This window comes from Sceloporus occidentalis, unplaced genomic scaffold (assembly GCF_023333645.1).
Source record: "Sceloporus occidentalis isolate IW3139 unplaced genomic scaffold, rSceOcc1.0.p SCAF_1, whole genome shotgun sequence".
Lineage (NCBI taxonomy): Eukaryota > Metazoa > Chordata > Lepidosauria > Squamata > Phrynosomatidae > Sceloporus > Sceloporus occidentalis.
The window spans coordinates 92,777,868-92,800,964 of record NW_028316981.1 but is presented as its reverse complement, the minus strand read 5'-3'; the positions used below and the strand labels follow the sequence as shown (position 1 = coordinate 92,800,964).

Genomic DNA, 23,097 nt, shown 5'->3' with positions numbered 1-23,097 from the left:
AAGGGGCTATACAAGACACTGAATTATCTTTAAAATTAATTCAGTACCTTGGACAACTCTTTAAACATCATACTGGGTGGGGAGTTTGTCACACAGGACGGAAGCAACCAAATCCCATGCATAAATGGGGTTTAAACCCAGGAAAATCCCACAAAACCTGGGTTGTTTTCAGATGATGTCAAGCACACTGAGCATTAACGCAAGATTAACCCGCGCAGAAAGTTGCAAAATTGCGCAGCTTTTTACTTTCAGGAAAATCCCAAAAGTAAAAAAGCAGCATAATTTTGCCCACCTTCTACATGTGTTAATGTCACGTTAATGCTCAGTGAGCCCAATGTGTGTGAAACAATCCCATTTTTGTGGGATTTTCCCAGGATTTAAACCCCGTTTATGTATGGGATTTGGTCACTTTGCCTCCCATGTGATAAACTCTAAGGCCCAGGACAGATTCATTGCTCCACACCCATGCCAAGGGAGCTTTGCTCTTTGTGATAGTTGGGTTGGGATTTGTATTTAGATTGCATTTTATACACAAATAGCAGCCATAGTGTTTGGAAGTCTCTAGAAAGTCTCTAGAAATTGTAATTCTGAAAATTACAATTGTAAGGGTGGATCTAGATGTAGCCTGTGGGTGCTTTGTTTTGCTATTTTCTTCATTCTTCACTTTAATTTTTTTAGTTTCTTACTGCTTTGTTAGCTGGCCTGAAACATACAAATGTTGAGGTAATAAATAATAGAATGAATGAATGAATGAGTGACTGATGGAATACAGTAAAGAATAACAGCAAGGACAACACAGAAATGTGCATTTATGCAGACTCCAAAGAGCCAACTTTGCAGATATGCATTGAGAGAACATTCTTTTTAGCTCTCCAGTTCAGCTTCTCTTTTTCTGCACTGTTCTAAATTAAATTCTCCACACAGTTACTTCCAGATAACAGTCCATTGGAATGCGCGGCACATTGAATGTGTAGTCTGCTGTGAGCAGCAGTCACTGTAGCTGCTTGAATGTGCTGAGAATTTGCAAGTCAAATCAGATAGTCAATTAAGGTCTAAAGATATTCATCACTTTCACTTCCCTGAAAAAAAAATTGACTTCATGATGTAATAATGCACTTCCCTTCAAATAGCAGATTGTGTGTGTGTACACATTCTGCTATTTAAAGGGAAGTGCATGAACGTACAAGTACACACACACAGTTTCCTAAAGCAATCTGCTATCTGAAGGGAAGTGTACATGCACATGCATGTACATACATGCATAAACACATGCACACACTGCTTCCTACAGCAATCTACAACTCAAAGTCTAAAAACTGGGATTTCTAGCTGGGAGGGGGGGGGGTTGTTCCATAATTGCTCATTATATTAATATGGAAAATTTAACCCTTTTGTTTTTATTCAGAATATTAGAAGAAATATCCATCACGTATCTTATAAATATTCTTCAAAACAGCATACTGTATATACTCAACTATAAGTCGAGAAATTTATGCCCCAAAATTGACCTTAAAATCCTGGGTCAACTTATATAGTACTGTTTTACTCTTGGTGCCTTGAGGCACATGTTTCTCTCTCTCTCTCTCTCTCTCTCTCTGTGTGTGTGTGTGTGAAAGAGGTTCCCAATCCAATTTGCAAGCCTCCTCTTTCCTAGGAAAAAACGCCTCATTTAAAACCACTTGCTTCCCTCCCCAATCCGATTTGCAAGCCTCTTCCCATGGGAAACACCTCATTTAACACCACTTGCTTCCCTCTCCAGTCTGATTTGCAAGCCTCCTCTTCCTGTGGAAAAACACTAATTCTACTTTAACTGCCATGGAATAACAGCAGCAGCAGCAGCAACAATAACATTTATTTCTTACTTGCCCCTCCTGATGGATTGAGGTAGGGAACAACAATTAACAGACAAACAACATCAGTTAAAAAGGCATCAGTTAGAACACACATCCATTTAAAAAGACAAATAAGATGTACATATATTTTAAAAAAGCATATCTATAATTCATCATTTAAAATTCACAATTAAAAAATCATCTGGATAAGCCTGCCAGAAGAGATTGGTTTTTAATGCTCTTTTAAATTTGGACAGTGTATTCCACTGTCAAAACTCTTCCAGCAGGTCATTCCACAGTTTAGGGGTGGCTGAAGAAGTCATCTGGCTGACAGTCACCAACCTATGCCTGGATGACTGAAGTAAAGGTCTGGCAGAGGACCTGAGCATACGGGACAGATTATATGAGAGGAGGCAATCCTGCAGGTAACCTTGGCCCAAACCATGTAGAATTCCAAGATAGTTTAGGGAAGGGCTACTAGAATTCCCAGCCAGAGGGTTCTTCTTGTGCCTCTGACTAAGCTACAGACCGTAGAATTCCACTTGAAGCAGACATGACAGTTAAAGTGTAATCACAGTGTAGCTGTAACTGAGTAGATTGAAAAGGCCTTAGAAAGGGCCAAGCCCAGGTTTATGTCCCAGTTAGTCATGAGTTCTGCTTTGAGCTCCTTGGAAGAAAAAGAACAAATATTATGATAATAACTATTACCACAATAACAAAAGTACCTTTTCTCTGTTGCTGTGTGCTGTTAGAGACCGATGAGCAGCTCCTCGCAGTGCAGTTCTATAGTTGTAAAAATTACCGGTTGGGTCCATTTGATGCTGGAGATAGAAGACAAAGGAACCCCCATGCCCATTATTAGATCAAAAAGTATCTGGGTTACCTTTACCTCATAATGGCTGCATCTGCATTGCAGAAATAATCCAATTTGACACCACTTTGGCTGCATCCACACTACAGAAATAATCCAGTCTGATACCACTTTAACTGCCATGGCTCAATACTATGGAATCCTGGGGTTTGTAGTTCAAGGTGACATTCAGCCTCTTCTGTCAGAGAGTTCTGGTGCCACAACAAACTACAATTCTTAGAATTCCATAGCATTGAGCCATGGCAGTTAAAGAGGTGTCAAACTGGATTATTTCCACAGTGTTGATGCAGGCATATTTAATTAATAATGTAGTTTAGCTCATAGTTTGTGGCTCTTTTGTGGGTTAGACACTTTCTGCTTTACTTCTCTTTCCCCATCCAGAATCTGACAATCCATGCAAAGCCCCTTTTAAAAAAATTTGGTCCTTGAATGTGAATATCCACTTTAAAAAATACACATTAGCAGCAGATATACAATCCCTATAATTTTACCTCAAGAATAAAAAATTTGGCTGTTTTCACTTTTGACCAGGTCTTCTTTAACCTGGATACTGGGCTCATGTTCATACCAGCTGGAAGAAAAAGAAAAAGTAGAAGAAGATGAATGGGGTGGGTGGTGCAGATTCCAAAACAGAAACCCCTTTACCCATCAGTGACCACATAGATAAATGACGCTAATACTTACATATGATTGCCATCAGCGAATTAAAATTCCCTATGTTAAAACACTCGCGAGCAACATCAATGAAGAACTCGATGACTTGTGCTCTCTGCTTCTTTTTGGCAGGCTACAAATAGATAAATAAAACAGTTATGAATGACAGGTATAAAAATGTCAAGAAATGCCAAAGCTCTGTATCGCTGTATCAGTCGATTTCAGAGCAGCTACAAAATTCCATTCAAGTAGTTTGATTAATGAGGCTCACTGCTGGCAGGTTGCAGAATCAACATTTCCATTAAAGAGAGTGACCAAAACTGATTATACCTTTAAAAATGTCTCTAAGCAATGACCCAATGTGGACACATAATCGTGTAGTGTAAAGTCTATTAATTCCAGGGACACTCTGTCCAACTAGCTGTCAATAAAATGACAATTACTGTGACTTTTCCTGGGCTTGAGGCCAATTTCTGCAACTTTGGTCAAGTTTTATCTTGAGAAAAGAAGAGTAAAGACACCTCTCTTGAAACCAAGTGTAAATTATAGTTTGAATGCAACACTGGCATTTTCCCCTGTACTAAAGTTCTGGAGTCAGTATTGTGGTGTTAGTAGGAGATGCACGAGGTCTACTAGGTTGGACTAAGCATAGGGAGGCAATTGAAGGGAAAGAGAAACACCTAATTTCAGTTTTGTTGTTGTTGTGTGTCTTCAGGTCATTTCCAACTTATGTTGACTGTATGTTGGCACATTCTAAGCCACTGAAAAAGGAGAATAAGAATGTGAAATCTCCTGGCTTTGAAAGATTTCAGGAATAAGACTATATGAGACTTTGCCATATATGCCTTAGCATTATATTGGCTGAGCCAACAATGCAAGATGATCTTACTTTCCCAAGTAGAGATGAGGTCATCAGACTGGTATTTTCCTTGCAAGCTGTTCTGCTAGGTTTAAAATGGAAATCTGAGGGATGGAGGGTGTGGACCGCACAGATCTAGACAGCATGGGAGGATGGCTACTAGGAGAGAGATTGGAGCTAGGCCCAGACCCCCACCCCAATTAACTGGCACCCTTGCTGGGTTACAGATAATATATGAGGGTTCAGCCCAAACCTGGCATCCTCTATCCCCTTCAGTTGGAATGTTACCCATTTGCCTCGCAAAAAGATGCCCTGGCTGACAGATGGCACCCACCTCACTCTACATCTTATCCTGGTTTGAGGGTTGATTTAGCATCCAATCTTTGCCTACCATCTTGAGGGGACTGACTGACCATAAATCTTAAATAAAGATTGTAACAGAGTTATAACCCAAGACAGGTGTCTGTCTCCTTTTTCCCAGCCAGAGACAATAATGCTTTCTTTCCCATACCATGTGTGATTTCTACCAGTGTGAGCTGAACTTGTCCAAAATTCTACAACAAAGAAGTGACTCTTTTTCTGCCTCAGTTGTTTTATATTACCAACAGGTTGTTGTTGTTGTTGTTGTTGTTACTACAACACTCTTCTGAAGAATGCACAAACTTACAGTTTCTTCTTCTTGTCATTGTTCTGGTCAATCTCAGAAAAATAAATCTTCCGATGCCTAATCTGAAAGATGTGATCAGGCAGGTGATGTAACATGTCCGTACTTATTTGACTTACCATGCAAATTTCTGTTGCTACAAGATAGCAGAGTCTATTGAACCATTTTACATAGGCCTCGAGGTTACTAGTCTTCTTCTGTTCACTGAAACAAGGCTGGAAAACAAAAACTTAAAGTGACACACTAACTAGATTCTGATTAGTGTTTTTTTTTTAATAGTATTATGTGTTGTTGAATCATCAATAGAATATATATTTCTGTGAAATCATACGCATGCATACATAGGGACAGGATACGTAGAACTGAACTTTAGATGCCTGTGGTGTAGGTTGTAGATTGGGGCTTAACAGAATATAAGACTTTCATCAAATCAGTGCACAGTGAACAATCCTATTTTGCCTTGCAGCAATTGCTCACAATTTATTCCAATCTGTACGCTACTAGGATATTAACAGCCAGGATACTGCGGTATACAAAGAGCGACAAAAATCTGGAGAGAATAAAATCAGACAAGCACGCCTTTCCATGTAATATGTATTTAGTTTATGCCTTTGACTCTAAGAGTATCCAGAGTTCAGCCAATGCAATTGCCTGAGATGTTGTCTTGCATGAAACAAAATCCCCGATTAGCTTGTGGAGGACGAAAGAGAACTGGAGGGGGGGAAGATGAGGCAGTTACAGTACAGAATGTTATTTGCCTTAAAAGAATATTCCTTCACATTCTCTTGTCTTTGAGAGAATGATATCTTCACTACTAATCCCTTTATCTCTGACCTATTTCTGTTTCCTTGGTTGCTGTGAAACAAGTCACCCAGATGGCAAAATTCATCAGAAAAATGTCATTCTTGTGACATGTGGTCTTTAGACTACAGTTACCAGGCAGTTTCTGCCTGAAAATGAATTTTAGTTCACTGACCCACAGAAGAATCCTACACTTATCTACTTGAAAGTAATACCCCTAGAAATGTATTCCCAGGTCAGTAAGTTTAGGATTGTAGGCTAAATTCTTTGAGAATGGGGGTGGTGATGATAATTTTTCTGAAAATGTTGATACCTCATATTATAAAAATTATTTTAAAAGATTTGTTTCCAGCTACCAGAAGACATCAAGAAATATTTATTTTTCTTTCATTAAAATGAATGTACAATTTATGGCCCAAGGATAAGATGGGGAAAGGAGGCTCCCATGTGTGGGTTAATATCAGAAAAGGCACCATTTGGGAGATCTGGTTTGCAAATATATCTGTATTGCAGAAAATGTATCTTACGGCAAAAGAAGATTAAAGAGGGACATGGGGATTTGTGAGATTGAGGAATTCACATTGAGCAGGAAGTATTTTTAAAATGTAAGCAGCCAAAAGAACAAGCAGCTGTGAATTAAATAAATGTCACTTTCATGACTACTTCTGCTACCATATAGGGGTTTTTTTTATTAAAAAAAATGAATTTTCCATACAAAAAAGTCCTGAGGTGATAATAATAATAATAATAATAATAATAATAATAATGAAGAAGAAGAAGAAGAAGAAGTCATCAGAATGAACAAAATGATCTCTCCTAGCAAGGAGAAAATTTGAAATAATTCATTTTGGCATGAACAAATAAAATAAGTTATGATTATAGATATCTTAACACAGTCTGAAATGGCTGAAAATTAGCTCAGAATAGGCTTTTGTGTGTGCTGAGACAATGGGAAAAATAGTGAGGGTGAATAATATAGGATGGTATCACTTTCCTTCCCAGGCTTGTTTCCCTAGTTATGGCAGATCTTTGGTATTCTACTTATAAACATGTTGTAAGGGCTGTTTAAAACCTCTTTTTCTAGCCCTAGAGCACAATTATAACAAAAAATGACAGCCTGCCTTTATCTGGAGCAGATCCTTTCCCTAGCAGTTTTCTTTCATTTGTTGTTGTGTACATTACAAGTCATTTCTGACTTATGGCGACCCTAAGGTGACCTTATCATGGGATTTCCTTGGCAAGATTTGTTCCGAGTGGGTTTGCTTTTGCCTTCCTTTGAGCCTGAGAAAGTACGACTTGAATAAGGTCACCCAGTGGTTTTGCATTATCTCTACATCCTTCATATATAATGCCAAAGCCTCCTTTGGCATTGAAAATGTGGGATTACACGTCCCATAAAATATCCTCCAGTTTCACAAATGAAAACTGGGACACACATGGCAAAGCAACATAAAAATGTGGTTAAGATGGCAAAAGATATTAATGAGTATGAACAGACAAGATAAGAAAGGCTGCAGCAGTCTGCTTTAGCTTGAGCCTACTAGGAAGGTCAAGATTCCACCTCCTCCTTCTCCCCTCTGAATTAATTGAATAGAAACTTCTTTTGCACTTTGAATTCAGTTTACAGCTGTTTAATTAAGCTGAGGAAGAGGAGGGAAATTGGACCAGGAGAGAGAAACAAGGAAATTTTAAAAGCAGCTGAAAAAGTGAAATTTTATTTTTAAAAAAGTCATTTTCATTTTATACTTGATAGTTGTAACATTTTTTAAAAATCCCATGTTTATTCAGGAGATATGCACAGGTGCCCAAATATCTAAGGAATGTAATAATGTGTAAAGTCTTGGTTCTATGAAACAATTCATACTATTACTTTTCATCTGAGAAAGAAGATTTGGGTTCTGTTTTTGCCATTTTTCAGTTCACTGTATGGAATTCATGTATTGATGCGTTCTGTCAGCTTCAATTCATATTTCTTTGCATTTATTATTATTCTCCATCTCTTGTACAACACAGAGGGGTGTAGGTGTGATACCTGAGAAAACCTTCACACTGTTATGGAATGGCATCCCATTGGTTACAGCATATTGAACTCATTCATTGTCAGATGTAACTGAGAGGCAGTTGCGGCAGACTTCTAACATACACATTAAAATCAGGGATGAAACACACTGCTGTCTTATAAATTGATTTAATTAATTTATATCCCACTTTTCTCCCAGCATGGGACCCTGTCTCTGTATCCAGATGTATCTCACTGCGTGCAGAGATACTATGCAAACTGTAATTCTAATCTGTGGGGGAAAGTATAAGGCAGGTTGGTATTTCTTCTTTTATTAGTTTTTTAGTTCTGGGCACCACAATTTAAAAAGCATGTGGAGAAACTGGAGCATGTCCAAAGGAGAGCGACTAAAATGGTGAAGGGTCTGGAAACCATGCTCTATGAGGAACGACTTAGGGAGCTGGGTATGTTTAGCCTACAGAAAAGAAAGTTAAGAGGTGATATGATAGCCTTGTTTAAATATTTGAAGGGATGTCATATTGAGCAGGGAGCAAGTGTGTTTTCTGCTGCTCCGGAGACTAGGACCCGGAACAATGGATGCAAGCTACAGCAAATGAGATTCCTCCTCAACATTAGGAGGAACTTCCTGACAGTAAGGGCTGTTCAACAGTGGAACACACTTCCTCAGAGTGTAGTGGAGTCTCCCTCCTTGGAGGTCTTTAAACAGAGGCTGGATGGCCATCTGTTGGGGATGCTTTGATCTGGATTTCCTGCATGGCAGGGGGTTGGACTGGATGGCCCTTGTGGTCTCTTCCAACTCTATGATTCTATGATTTTTTTGGTCCAAACATGCATGCATGCATACACACAGAGCTAGTACAAAATAAGAGTGAGAAGTTAAATGGGAAAGACAGTTTGTCCCATTTTGCTGGATGTTAGTTAAGCCAAAATCCTTGAAACAACCTGTGTACTGTACACCCATGTAGGCACACTCATTTAGACTTGAGCCTAAATGACACATACAACACGTTGCAGTTGATTTCACCATCCAATAACATACAGAAGAGCCAAAGGGTCAAAATAGCTAATATTAGCTATTAGCTTTATCATCACTTTACTAATTTGGCTATAAAGCTACCAGTGGGATAACCCTGTTAGGGTCAATCCAATTTGCTGCCAGGCAACCTTTTGTATGCATAGTTTTTTGTGAGTTTTTCGGGCTATGTGGCCATGTTCTAGAAGAGTTTCTTCCTGGCGTTTTACCAGTATCTGTGGCTGGCATCTTCATTCTCTGAAGAACATGGCCACATAGCCTGAAAAACCCATAAAAAACTATGGATGCCGCCATGAAAGCCTTTGATTTTTGTATGGAGCCAAGTTGCCTATTAGTTTATGGCAACTTCATGAATTTTGCAAGGTTTTCTTAGGCAAGGAATTCTCAGATGCCCTGGTAGTCTCCCATCCAAGTACTAACCAGTGCTGACCTGGCATAGCTTCCAAGATCAGCCTGGATGTGATGCCTTTAGAATATTTAGGCAATGGGTGCCTTACACCCATGTAACTGTATACAAGAAGGAGTCCTATTTATTTGTATAGCTATCTCTATTTCAGTAGCACTTGGATTACAAATCAGGTTGTGCTGGTTTCCATTAAAAAAGTGAGCTATTTTGGTAGAATGATTGCACATCTTTCTCACACCACCACCACTTCTTGTGACACTATTCTGCAAACTTGCCATTTCAAATGTAATGATGAAAAAGAAACACAGATTCTCTTTAATTTGTTTGGAAGAGGAGGATCACTGTAGCCCTTACACTATTTGTGGCAGGTCACCATACAGCATAGCCTCCTGGCATCATCCCCAATGTTACTTTAGATCAGCAAAGGCTTACAGTGTTTTCTATAAAGACAAATGTCATGTATGAAGAACCTCTCCTGTTCCTGGAGCTACTCAAGGCCTGTAAAAGGGAGAAATTTTGTGTGTGTTCAACTGTCAGTTCCTAAAATTCTCCTGCTATTTTGATCTGAATTTCAGAAGGGGTCCTACCAAAGTCTATGGCCTTTGTGTCTCCTGGGTTATGAGGGCTGGCTTTGGTTGGCATATTGTCTGTCCTAGCTGTCACTCATAAGAACTTTTATTCTTACCAGGAGCATCTGCTTCTTTCTTGTCTGACCCTGCCGCTCAAGGAAAAGGAAAGAGCACATGGGCTGGCAAATCGCATCTCCATGCTCCTCTGCTTGCCTAACAAAATTCAACTTTGTGAGTGAATTCCTATTTCAAGCTGTAGCCCACCCAAGCAAAGCTGCAAATTCAAGGAAAAGTGTGGAGTCTATTAGCAGCAACAGAAAAAGGAAACCAAGCTGACCTGGAAGCTGGGGTTTGCATCAAGGGGTTGCTTCTGAAAGCTATAATCCCATTGAAATTTAATACATTTTGGAAAGTTAATACATTTTTAAAACACTTTACAACTGTTAAACTGTAATATATGGAGTCTCTAAATCGTAATATAGAGATCTAGGTTTAACATTCTTCAACTCATCAAGTGATGAGAAAGATGATTGTAAATTTCTCACCCAACCTAAGCCCCCCACCCTATTTCCTTCTATCATTCTCATCTGCTGTACTGAGCAGCAGTCCAATATAAGCTTCACAAGTGGCTGGGGGAAAGGAGAAGATGATAGGCCTATGGGATGCTGGGAAGCATCAAGGGATTTAAAGGCATAGTACTTATCTCTGGGTTGCAGCCTGGCACCCCTAATAATCTACAGAGAAAGACCCCCAAATTATTTGGAAGTCAACAAAGAAAAATGCAGTTTGCTCCCATAGCCATAATAAATAATGCAGCAACTAAGTACCCTGAGTTCCAGCTGAATAATGAGCAAATGCACACCATGCTGCTGTTTTAAGTCCCAGTGGAAAATGGCTGACAGATATTCTAAGCATACTGCTAATTTCAAGCTATTTATTTAATGGAGCAACTTCTGCTGAAGCAGAAAAGTTACCAAGCAATGCTGAACAAAGTAAAGGCTCCCCATTCCCTCCTATCATTTCCCCAAATATTCAGAATAATATCTTCCACTTTCTTTTTAAAAATGCATTGTAACTAAACATAAATTTCAAATCACTGGAAAGTTTGGCAGCGATATTGTAGAAGCGTTTCAAGCCAAACACACCAGCTTTCTGGACACATCCGTTTGAGGAACAGTCTTCTTTTAGCTTCAGCATCTTGATTATTCTTACTGGTCACATGCCAAAGGTGCTGTTTGAAGATTTATATGTGCATCAATACTGCATGAAGTAACTTATTCTCCTGTTTTCATTCCCACAGTGGGCATGTTGCACAGGCAGAAAATAATTTAAGCTCTACTAGAATTTCAGTACTCATAGAATCATAGAGTTGAAAGAGAACGCAAGGGCCATCCAGTCCAACCCCCTGCCATGCAGGAAATCTAAATCAAAGTATCCCTGACAGATGTGCATCCAGCCTCTGTTTAAAGACCTTCAAAGGAGATTCCACTACACTCCGAGGGAGTGTGTACCACTGTCGAACAACCCTTACTGTCAGGAAGTTCCTCCTAATGTTGAGGTGGAATCTCTTTTCCTGTAGCTTGCATCCATTGTTCTGGGTCCTAGTTTCTGGAGCAGCAGAAAACAAGCTTGCTCCCTCCTCAATATGATATCCCTTCAAGTATTTAAAAGATGGCTATCATATCACCTCTTAATCTTCTTTTCTCTAGGCTAAACATCCCCAGCTCCCTAAGTCGTTCCTCATAGGACATGGTTTCCAGACCCTTCATCATTTTAGTCGCCCTCCTTTGGACACGCTCAAGTTTCTCAATGTCCTTTTTTAATTGTGGTGCCCAGAACTGGACACAGTATTCCAGGTAGGGCCTGACCAAAGCAGAATACAGTGGCACTATTACTTCTCTTGATCTAGACACTATACTTCTATTGATGCAGCCTAAAATCGCATTGGCCTTTTTAGCTGCTGCATCACACTGTTCACTGATGCTCAACTTGTGGTCTACTTCGACTCCAATATCCCTTTCACATGTAGTCTCATTCATCCAGGTGTCCCCCATCCTATATCTGTGCATTTTATTTTTCTGCCCTAAGTGCAGCACCTTACATTTCTCTGTGTTGAATTTCATTTTGTTAGCTTTGGCCCAGCTTTCAAGTCTATTCAGGTCATTTTTAATTTTGATCCTGTCCTCTGGAGTATTAGCTATTCCTCCTAATTTGGTGTCATCTGCAAATTTGATAAGTATGCTCCCAATTCTGTCATCCAGGTCATTGATAAAGATGTTGAATAGCACTGGGCCCAGGACAGAACCCTGTGGGACTCCACTGGTCACTTCTCTCCATGATGAAAAGGAGCCATTGTTGAGCACCCTTTGGGTTCGGCCGGTCAACCAGTTACAAAGCCATGTAACAGTTACCTTGTCTAGCCCACATTTTACAAGCTTGTTTGCAAGAATGTCATGGGGAACTTTGTCAAAGGCCTTACTGAAATCAAGACATATTATATCCACAGCATTCCCTTCATCTACCAAACTGGTAATTTTATCAAAAAAAGAGATTAGATTTATCTTGCAAGATTTGTTTCTCTGAAACCCATGTTGACTTTTTGTGATTATGAAACTGCCATCTAGATATTCACACACTCTCTGTTTAATGATCTGCTCTAGAATCTTTTCTGGTACTGATGTCAGACTAACTGGACAATAATTGTTGAGATCCTCCTTTTTTCCCCTTTTTGAAGATCGGGACATTTGCCCTCCTCCAGTCTGCTGGGACTTCTCCTGTTCTCCAGGAGTTCTCAAAGATTATTGTCAATGACTCCAATATTACATTAGCCAGTTCTTTTAATATTCTTGGATGTACGGTAGTTCATCTGGTCCTGGAGACTTATATTCATTTAGATTAACCAGGTATTCCTGTACTATCTCTTTACTTATTATGTGCTGAAATTCCCCTATTCTGTCCTCTGCTCCATTATCCTCAGGTTGAGCACCCTTTGCTTTTTCTGAGAAGACTGAGGCAAAGAAAGTGTTGAGTAATTCTGCCTTTTATCTGTCCCCTGTTAACATTTTGCCATCTTCTCCACGTAGTAACCCTACCATTTCCTTCTTCCTTTTGCTGTGGACATATCCAAAACAGCCCTTTTTATTGTTTTTAATCTCTTTAGCAAGCCTGAGTTCATTCTGCACTTTAGCTTTTCTGACTACCCCTACACATGCTTGCTAATTGTTTGAATTCCTTTTTCGTGATTTCCCCATTTTTCCATTTCTTATACATGTTCCGTTTAAAACTTAGCTCGGTTGAAAATCCCTTAGTCATCCATCCTGGTTTCTTGAGACATCTCCCATTTTTCTTCCTCATTGGAACTGTTTGAAATTGTGCCCTTTTAAGAAATTCCCATCCGTCTTGAACTCCCTTCTCTTTTAGTACTGTTGACCATGGGATCACCCCTAGTATTTCTCTAAGTTTACTAAATTCAGCTTTCCTAAAGTCTAGAATGCATGTCTGACTATGCCTGGCTTCTCCTTTCCATTGTATAACAAACTCCAGGAGTACATGATCACTCCCACCTAAGTATCCCACCAGTTGCACTCCATTAACTAAGTCTTCCCTGTTGGTTAGGATCAGATCCAAAAGAGCTTATCCCCTTGTTGCCTCTTCCACCTTTTGGACAATGAAATTGTTTCCAAGGCAAGTGAGGAATTTGCTAGACCTTGAGGATTTGGCTGAGTTTGACTTCCAGTAAATATCAGGATAGTTGAAGTCGCCCATCACTACTATATCTCTCCTTTCTGAGTGTGTGGTCATCTGTTCTAGGAAGACACCATCCAATTCCTCCATCTGGCTGGGGGGTCTGTAGTAGACTCCCACAATAACATCCTTGTTGTTTCCCTCCCCTTTAATTTTTTATCCAGATGCTCTCCACCTGGCTTCCAAGATCAATGTCCTGGCTCTCTTCACTGGTGTAAATGTCCCTGACTTATCAGGCTATTCCTCCTCCTTTCCTGTTTGGCCTATTTCTCTTGAAAAGGTTATACCCCTGTATTCCTACATTCCAATCGTGAGACTCATCCCACCAGGTTTCATTAATGCCTATTATATCGTATTTGCTTTGTTGTGCTAGGAGTTGAAGTTCATCTTGCTTATTTCCCATGCTCTGTGCATTAGTGTAGAGACATCTTAGACCATGGGTCCCCCCTACTTACTGCCTGTGCAAGTTTTTCTGCCTCCCACTTTTGGATCCTTGTACTGTTTGTCTTGCTCCCGCTATAACAGTTTGACTATTTTCTCCAGCCCTTTTGCCTTCCAGAATACTGTCTCCCTCCCCCACATAACTCAGTTGAAAGCCCTTCTGATCAAATTTTTGAGACTGTTGGCAAAAAAGTTTTTGCCAACTGGCGTGAGATGCAACCCATCCCTTGCCAGAAGTCCCTCCTCATGGAACCTCAGACCATGATCCAAAAATCCAAATTGTTCTTGGCGGCACCATCTGCAGAGCCAGTTATTCACCTCTGCTATTTTCCTCTCCCTTCCTGGGCCATGCCCTTCGACTGGGAGAAGAGATGAGATGACAACCTGTGCATCCATCTCTTTCAACTTCCTACCCAAAGCCTCATAATCCCTTATGATATTCTGAAGGCTGTGCCTTGCAGTATCATTGGTTCCCACATGAACCAAAAGAAAAGGGTAATGATCAGTAGATTTGACCAGTCTTGTCAGCCTCTCTGTCACATCACGGATCTTTGCCCCAAGGAGACAGCACACCTCCCGAGACATCTTGTCAGGCCCACAAACCACTGGTTCAGTACCTCTCAGCAAAGAGTCCCCCATGACCACCACACACCTCCTCCAAGGCTTAGCAGCAGCCGTTCCCTTTGGTGGTACTTCCAAGGTCCCCTGCTCTGTCCCTGAAGTCTGTCCCTGCTGCTGTTCCTCATCATCCTTGATAATAGAGATTGAAATCGATTCTGTAGGTGCAAGCTCACAGAATGTTCCCTGGTTTCCCTACTTCTGTGTGTGACATTCCTCCAACTTTCTACTTCTGTTGTATGTGAAGTGACCTCTTCCTCCCCAGCAAATTCCTCTGTTTGTTTCCCGTTGAAAACCCTTTGGTCTGTTCTGTCAAGGAAAACCTCTTGCTCCCTAAGATGCTGAAGTGTAGCCACCTAGGCCTCCAGTTGCTGTACTTTCTCTTCTAAGAGGGCTACCAACTTGCACTTAGTGCAGGTGAAGTTCTCCACATCCCTAGGCAAGAAGACAAACATCCCACAAGTGTTGCAGGTGATTGCAGCAGGTCCTTCAGTGTTCATACTGAGAAGACTTAAGGAGGCACTGAAACAAGACTGTGGCTTCTCCTGCTAAACACCAGTGTAAAGAACCCCAACTGGCTTGGCCTTTGTCTCCAAGCTCTGTTAAAGAGCTTAATCAACTGGGACTATGGACCTTATCACACATGGGGGGGGGGGGGTTTGCAGCTCAGATCCACAATCACTCCTGTTCTAGCAATGCAAAGCGTGATGTTTTTTCACACCAGATCCAGAGTCATTCCTTTCTAGCAATGTGAATTAAGGTTAAAACATGATGTTTTACCACACCTGGTTGCCTTTCTGTTGCCCTTCCGAATTGAGGGGGAAGTGAAGTCAGTTCTATTTCAAGCAAGTCACGTGATGCGGATTCAAACAAAGCGGAGTGAGTGCACATTGTATTACCACACCGGAGGGTTCAATGATTCGAATCAGCACCCTTGCACATGCTCAGTGGGGCTCTGGATGCTGTCCTCCTTCATGGGGTGAAGAATCAGTGAGGGGATTATGGGACAAGTCGCTGGGGGTTGCTGGGGCCAGGATTGGGATGCAGGAGAAGGCAGAGGATGATGGGACAGCTCGCTGGGGGTCACTGGGGCCAGGATCGAGATGCAGGAGAAGGCAGAGGATGATGGGATAGCTCACTGGGGCCAGGATCCGGATGCAGGAGAAGGCAGGGGATGATAAAATAGCTCGCTGGGGTTTTCTGGGGCCAGGATTAGGATGCAGGAGAAGGCAGGGGATGATGGGATAGCTCACTGGGGGTTGCTGGGTCCAGGATCGGGATGCCGGAGAAGGCAGGGGATGATGGGATAGCTCACTGGGGTTCGCTGGGTCCAGGATCAGGATGCAGGAGAAGGCAGGGGATGATGGGAATGATGGGATGGGTTGCAGGGTGGCAGAGGGGGCGAGATGGCATGAAGGAGGAGGAGGAGGGGGATGACGGAGCAGGATGCAGGGGGCCAAGGGGGTGACATCGGAGTGGTTTTCCACACCAGACCAATTCGCAGTGCAATCGAAGTGAGCCTGGAAGTGAATTCTGTGAAGTCACGTTTTTTCCGGTTTTACCAAAATGAGGGGTCACTTTGGAATCCCTGTGTAAGCACCTCGCAAGGAGCTCCCATAGAAAGGAATGGTGTCTGATAACACATTCACGTTACAACGTGAATGTGCATTGTTGGAAGTGCAGTCAGTTCGGAACAGAGCTGGAAAATCTCCAAAAAGCTCCGTGTGATATACTCCTATAGTTATGCAGAGAGCTCCTGGCTACTAGCTCCTTCCAGAGGTAATTCTCTGACTCACTTCCTCTAAATACAAGTCCCTTAAGGAAAACATTTTCTTTTTCTTCAAGCATTTTATTCCAACATAGATTTGTCTTCAGACATTCTAATAAAACAGATAATTGAAACCCAAGAATGCATCTAGACTATTCAATTTTAGTCATTTGACACCAGTTTAGATGTCATGGCTACATTCTATAGAATGCTGGAATTTGTAGTTTAGTGAAGGATGCTTAGAATCCTCTACTGTAGTTTTTTCTAACAGAATTCTAAGGATGTCATCACCCTGTAAATCCCAGGATTTCATAGGATGGAGTCACAAAAATTAAAGTAGTATCAAACTGCTATAACTAGTAGATACATTCAAAATAAGAAGAGTGTTATAAACTCACTTATTTAGGATCCTAATAATCATGTTCACAACACAAGCATGGGGATCCCAAAGCTACATGCAATTGTAGACAAATATCTACAGAATTTCCTATAAAGAAATATATTTAGGTGTGCATCACCCATTTTATGACCTCAATCACCATCCATCTAACAGTTTGACTTGCTTTGCCCCAAGGAATAATATAAGTGGGGTAGGGGAGGAGAGGATATATAATATTGCTAGTCATACCTTTGTGCTTTCTAAAGGATCTTTATGGACAAATGCTTGAACAAATTCTTCAGGACCAATGTGACTCAGTCGTTCCTTTTGCAAGAGATAAAGTGAGAAACAGTTTAACAGAGCCTCACTAAAAATCACATATGTCATTTAACATTGCTTGAAATGGCACCAAAAGAAACATATATCTTCACATTCTTTATCTTTCATGCAAAGATGAAGTCTCCATAGCATTCTCTCTCTGTTGTGGGAGAAAATGAAGATTTCTGTATAGTTTTTAAGTGGTATTGGCATATTGTGAGGTCTCCTGAGGAACTGTTTTATGAAGAAATACTAGTATTTTTTTGCACACACATTCAAAACACTTTTGTATATACAACCATGTTCCAAAAGTGCTTTCTGCTCAAAAGCCATCACGGGAAACACATTTTCTGGGTGGGTTTTTTGAGCAGAAGAAACACATGTGGTTCTCTCCAGAATAATTCCCTGGGAGATTTCACAAAGCGCAAATAATCTTGCCACTGTACTATTCTTCAAAGCAGAAGGTTTCCTGAGCAATGGGATAGCACTATACAGCTTTCACAGCAGACTCTGAAAATCATTCATGAAATCACAAGGCAGTTGTGTAGCTCCTTGTTGAATCTCCATAAGTGTTTACTCATGGTTAAGGTTAAAACAAAGCAAAGGCTGAGATGTACCCCCCCCCCCCTTCAAGCTGGACTGTGTGCTGGGCTCACTCCAGAACACTGCACACCTGTAAGAATGAAACTGTCTGCCCAGAGATGGAATGGTAAGCATCCCAGTTGCTTTAGATAAAAACAATCCCTTCTAAATAAAGATTGTCTTTTAATTTACCATATTTTCCAGGGTATAAGACAACTGGGCGTATAACACGACCCCCAACTTTTCCAGTTAAAATATAGAGTTTGGGATATACTTGTTGTATAAGACTATCCATCTTCCAATGCACATGAAATAAAAATTAAAAAAACATCATATTTGATTTCAATATGGTAATTTTAATTCAAATGCTTATGACATGCAGGTACTTAGCAGGAAACCTTGTTATATACAATGCCTGCTTGGACTGGTCAGCTCTCTCTGCCTGCCCAGTCCTCCCTGTCTCCAAGACTATCAGAGTGGTAGCTGCTTTCATACAATCGCCGCATATGGCAGGGATGCGTCCGCGGCCATTTTTAAGCTCCCCCCACTATATGCGGCGACTGCAGATTCTCCAGTCTGGCTCGGAAGTTTCAGCATCTGCTCTATAAGATGACACTCGGCGTATAAGATGACCCCCAACTTTTGAGAAGATTTTCCTGGGTTAAAAAGTAGTCTCATATGCCAGAAAATACAGTAGTTTAGTTTTCATCTCTGCAAGGATGCATGTGATGCATGCACATTGGGAAATAAACCACCTGTTCTCCACACCAAATATCTTCAGAAGCTTTGCTATAAGCTATTCTGTAAGTTTTTCCTCAAGCATACTTCTCATACACATGCACACACACACACATGCATGCTTATCATAGGCCTACATAGATACAGACAAATCACAACACACTTTCTTAAAACAAATATATTTTCTACCCTGGTAACTGCAATGTATTCCTTGGGGAAGGATGGTGGTGCCTTACTGACAGCAAGAAAGGGGCAGGGGTGTGTCAGTGTTAGTAGGGCCCAGCACACAGTTAAGGTTTTATGAGGTTGCAGGTTGCACAGTCCTACTCCATGCTCAACATGTGGAGGAAGCTGTGTGACTTCAGCAGTGCAGCCCTATGGCCCCTTATCCTCAATTAATGCACAAAGGGAGCCTTGGAGAGTTTTTACTTCTGGGAAAACATGGGCTATGATTATCTAAGCTGGCCATACTCAAGGTGGTGGTCTGTGGACCTGTGCCAGTCTGTGAACCATCAGCCACCAGTGTGCAAAGAGTTTCCAGAGAAGAAGAAGAAGAAGAAGAAGAAGAAGAAGAAGAAGAAGAAGAAGAAGAGCAACAACAACAACAATAACAACAACAACAACACAGTTGTAGCCAATAGAGACAAATGTGGTAGCAGTCACTGGCACACTGGGAAGAAACTGTCAGTCCCTCACACCAGATAGCTTCAGAAGCTCTACCTTAAGCTATTCTGTACATTTTTTTCACTGCTGCTGTATATAACAACTAACAAACAAGCAACAGCAACAGTAAAAATCCCTGACAGTGCCAGAAACAACTCTACTCCAAAAAAGTATTTTTAAAGCTCTTTTCTGTGCACACACAAACATTTCATACATGTATCTGGAATGCTGCTGGTGTACTAGTCTGGTGTAACTATGCTGGTAGACAGGATGATGGCTGTGATTTGAAGAAAGAAGGTTATGCTTCCTTTATAAAATACAGGGTTGCGAAGAAAATAAGGCATTAGAAAAGTGCTTGGATCCAGCAGAGTTTGTCTGCCTCATCTCTTGCCAGTGCCACTGTGGGGAAAAAATGAAGGTACACTGAAAGGATTCTGGCCTGTGAGTTGAGAGTTAGGAACCCATGAGCCCAGAGCCCATCAGGATGATAATACAAGCCTTGCTTATGGAGCAAGTGATTGTTACAGGAGAATCAGAGGTGACAGCATAGAACAGGGCTGAAAACTGTGTGGCTCAGCAGATGTTGTTGAACTGCATATTCCAATAGTCATCACAACTGGCTATGCTGGTTAAGGCATCATAGTTGGCAATGCTGGTTAAGGCTGGTTAAGGTAGTGCATTCTAATAACAATTGGAGGCTTGCGCAAGTCCCACTCCTGCCATTGAAGCACGCATTGGAAGACATTCCAAGAGAAGATTAAGGGCCAAAGTAGACTAGGTACTGGAGATTTGTGACTGGGATAGATAATAATTTTTTCTTTCTTCTCCTACCCAGTCAAATAAATCCTTTCCCTGATCTTTTGGGGTCAAGAGAGATCAGAGCATTTGTGCCTCTTTCCCATGTGGAGCTAAGAAACGCTTTAGGCAAGGAGGTGCAATTTAGATCAGAGCAAGAACAAGTATGGAGATGGAGAAGGAAGGGAAATATTAAAAGCCTTTCCCATAGCATCCCTTCCCTCATCTTCAAAGCCGTCACCATGAACAAGTGCTAATTAGTAAAATAAAAGCTATGGGAGCTGCTGTTCATGAAACTTTTCCATCATACCTACTTCATACATTAGACATCTAGTATTAAAACTAGACATACATTTTCTGGTATAAAAATAACCTATGATGAGCTGAAACCACAAGGAGATCTTGTGAGTCTCAATATTAGATCAGTAAATAGAAGCATCTGGTAATGAAGCAACCTCAGTAGTTCTAACCTCCTATGAACCCATGAACACATTAATTCAAAATTGGAATGACTCAGAATCAGCACAGCACAAGGTGACCAACATCTGAGGTAAGATCTTCAATCATTTCATTTTCTGCCCAAAAGGCAGATGAATGATGTGATGCAGAATCAAGATGGTGGTGGAGGGAAGGTTCATTCTTTTCCTAATTAAAATCCCACTTTCACAGTCTGGAACATCTGGGTAGATGTATGATGATGATTTATTTCTATTCCACCTTTTCCCATAGAATCAAAGCGGATTACAACAAGAACATTAGATACAAAAAATAATCATACAGTAAACATAAGCCAGAATACAAAACATAAACCTAATTTCTAAAGCAAGGAATATATATATATATATATATATATATATATATATATATATAAAAACAAAATCCACAGTATCAATATAATAAACATCATTAATCTAACTAACAAATATTAACTTTCCCCTAGTAGCAAAAAAAATACAGTTCAATACAAATGCTGGGACAATAATAATACAATAGCAGCAGGAGACCATAGTCCCATATACTCCCAAAACATGTAATTTGTAATTACGTAACAGTTTGGGGTGCATGGAATGGAGATTATCATTAGGAAAATGGTGTCCTGTGGGTGTGGTGGAGAAAACATTAACTTCTTTCTCCAGTTTCTGATCATAATAACCCACTTATGGATATGGGGAGTGCACAGGTTGGGGAGGTGGCGGGTGATGTTTTTGGTGTGAGCGGGGCTCCTATTGGAGTAGTGTGGGGCAGGTGGAGGTATGGCGGTAGGAGAGTGGAGTCGCATTATAAGGGAAGTCGAGATCGATGCTTAATATCTATCTCTCCTTCCATCCACTCTCCTAACCAAAGAGATCTGAGGGTCAGTCCAACCGTACCACAAACCCTGTCTCTGCTCCTGTGCAACGCCAGGTCCGTAAAAAACAAGACCCACATACTGTACGATCTACTGGATGATAGGAGTTGTGACCTGGCGTGCATTACTGAGACCTGGCTTGGGCCTGAAGGGGATGCTGTGTGGGCACAGGCCCTCCCTGCCGGGTACTCAGTCAAGGACCAGACCAGGTTAGGTGGGTGGGGGGGGGTGTTACCTTGATTCATAAGAACACCCTGTCCTTAACCAGGAACCATGTCCGGCAAACTATCCATATCGAATGTATCTATCTGACCCTGAAAGCCAGAGACAGTTTAGGGATTCTGTTGGTCTACCTGCCACCGTGTGTGCTAACAGACTCCCTGGCCAAGCTGACACAGCTGGTCTCGGAGCTGGTGTTGGAGTCCCCGAGGCTTCTTGTCCTGGGGGACCTCAACATCCCCTTCGAGGCCAACTGGTGCGGCTCGGGAGTTCATGGCTACCATGACTGCCATGGGCCTGTCTCAACTGGTCACGGGGCCTACGCATTCGACTGGTAATACGCTTGATATGGTCTTTTGCACGGACATGGAGACGCAGTGGGTGGAGATAACAAATATCTCCGCCTTGTCATGGATGGATCATTTCCTGGTAGAGGCTAAAATCAAGGCATCTACCCAGATCCCTCCCGGGGGTGGCGGACCCATTAGGATGATCCACCCTCGAAGGCTGATGGAACCCAAAAGGTTCCAAGAAGCCCTAGAGGGGTATATGGTTGGAACTGACGGTGATTATGTTGATGCCCTGACAGGGGAAGTGTGACCCTGCTGGTGCTCTTGGACATCTCAGCGGCCTTCGGTACCATTGACCACGGTATCCTTCTGGAACGCCTGAGAGAGTTGGGTATTGGAGGCACTGCATTGCAGTGGTTCCGATCCTACCTTTCAGGCAGGTTCCAGATGGTGTCGCTTGGGGGCAGCTGTTCGGCCAAGAGGAAGCTCAAATCAGGGGTACCTCAAGGTGCGATTCTGTCCCCAATGCTATTCAACGTTTACATGAAGCCGCTGGGAGAGATCATCTGAAGACATGGGGCGGGGTGTTATCAGTAGGCTGATGACACCCAAATATACTTCTCTATGTCTCGGACTGAAGCAGTGACTAAGGATGGCATCTCTCCTCTGAATGCCTGTCTTGGGGCGGTAATGGACTGGATGAGGGAAAACCGACTCAAGCTGAATCCAGGTAAGACGGAGGTACTTGCTACAGGAACCCCAAATCCAGGAATGGAGTTGTGTCAGCCAGTTCTGGATGGGGTCACACTTCCCCTGAAGGATTCTGTTCGCAGCTTGGGGGTGCTTCTTGACTCGTCGCTCCAACTGACAGCTCAGGTGGATGCGACAGTCAAGAGCGCCTGCTATCACCTTCGTCTGATACGCCAACTGCGCCCCTTCCTGGAGCCGAGGGACCTGGAAACAGTAGTACATGCACTGGTAACCTCTCGATTGGACTTCTGTAATGCGCTCTACTTGGGGCTACCCTTGTGCCAAGTTCGGAAACTTCAGCTGGTGCAAAATATGGCAGCCAGATTGATCACGGGAACTTCTAGGAATGACCATATAACACCGGTCTTGAAGTCCCTGCACTGGCTGCCTATTAGTTTCCAGGCAAAGTACAAGGTGTTGGTGATTACCTTTAAAGCCCTACATGGCCTGGGCCCAGAGTACTTGAGGGAACGCCTTCTTCCCTATTGTCCGTCCCGCACACTAAGGTCCTCTGGAAGAAATCTACTACAGCCAAAAAAATCTAGGCTAACATCTGTCTCCCAGAGGGCCTTTTCTACTACTGCTCCTAAACTATGGAACGACCTGCCGGAGGAGATCCGTCTGGTAGCTTTTAAGAAAGCACTCAAGACAGATCTCTTCTGGCAGGCCTTTCCAACTTAGTTACCCTCCCCAGATATAGAGATATTTGTCCCCTCATCTGTCTATTTTCCCCTG

The 23,097-nt window shown here is 41.8% G+C and overlaps 1 protein-coding gene across 1 annotated transcript in view; it reads right to left on the bottom strand.

The window, feature by feature from the left end:
- RASGEF1C (RasGEF domain family member 1C) overlaps positions 1-23,097 on the bottom strand; it is a 152,057-nt gene that overhangs the window by 19,773 nt on the left and 109,187 nt on the right. The window contains exons 6-10 of the mRNA XM_089502620.1: positions 16,909-16,983; positions 5,000-5,095; positions 3,388-3,490; positions 3,195-3,274; positions 2,558-2,653 (exon numbers count right to left, since the gene is read on the bottom strand). Coding sequence (XP_089358746.1) covers positions 2,558-2,653; positions 3,195-3,274; positions 3,388-3,490; positions 5,000-5,095; positions 16,909-16,983 — 450 coding nt within the window. The remainder of the gene's footprint in view (positions 1-2,557; positions 2,654-3,194; positions 3,275-3,387; positions 3,491-4,999; positions 5,096-16,908; positions 16,984-23,097) is intronic.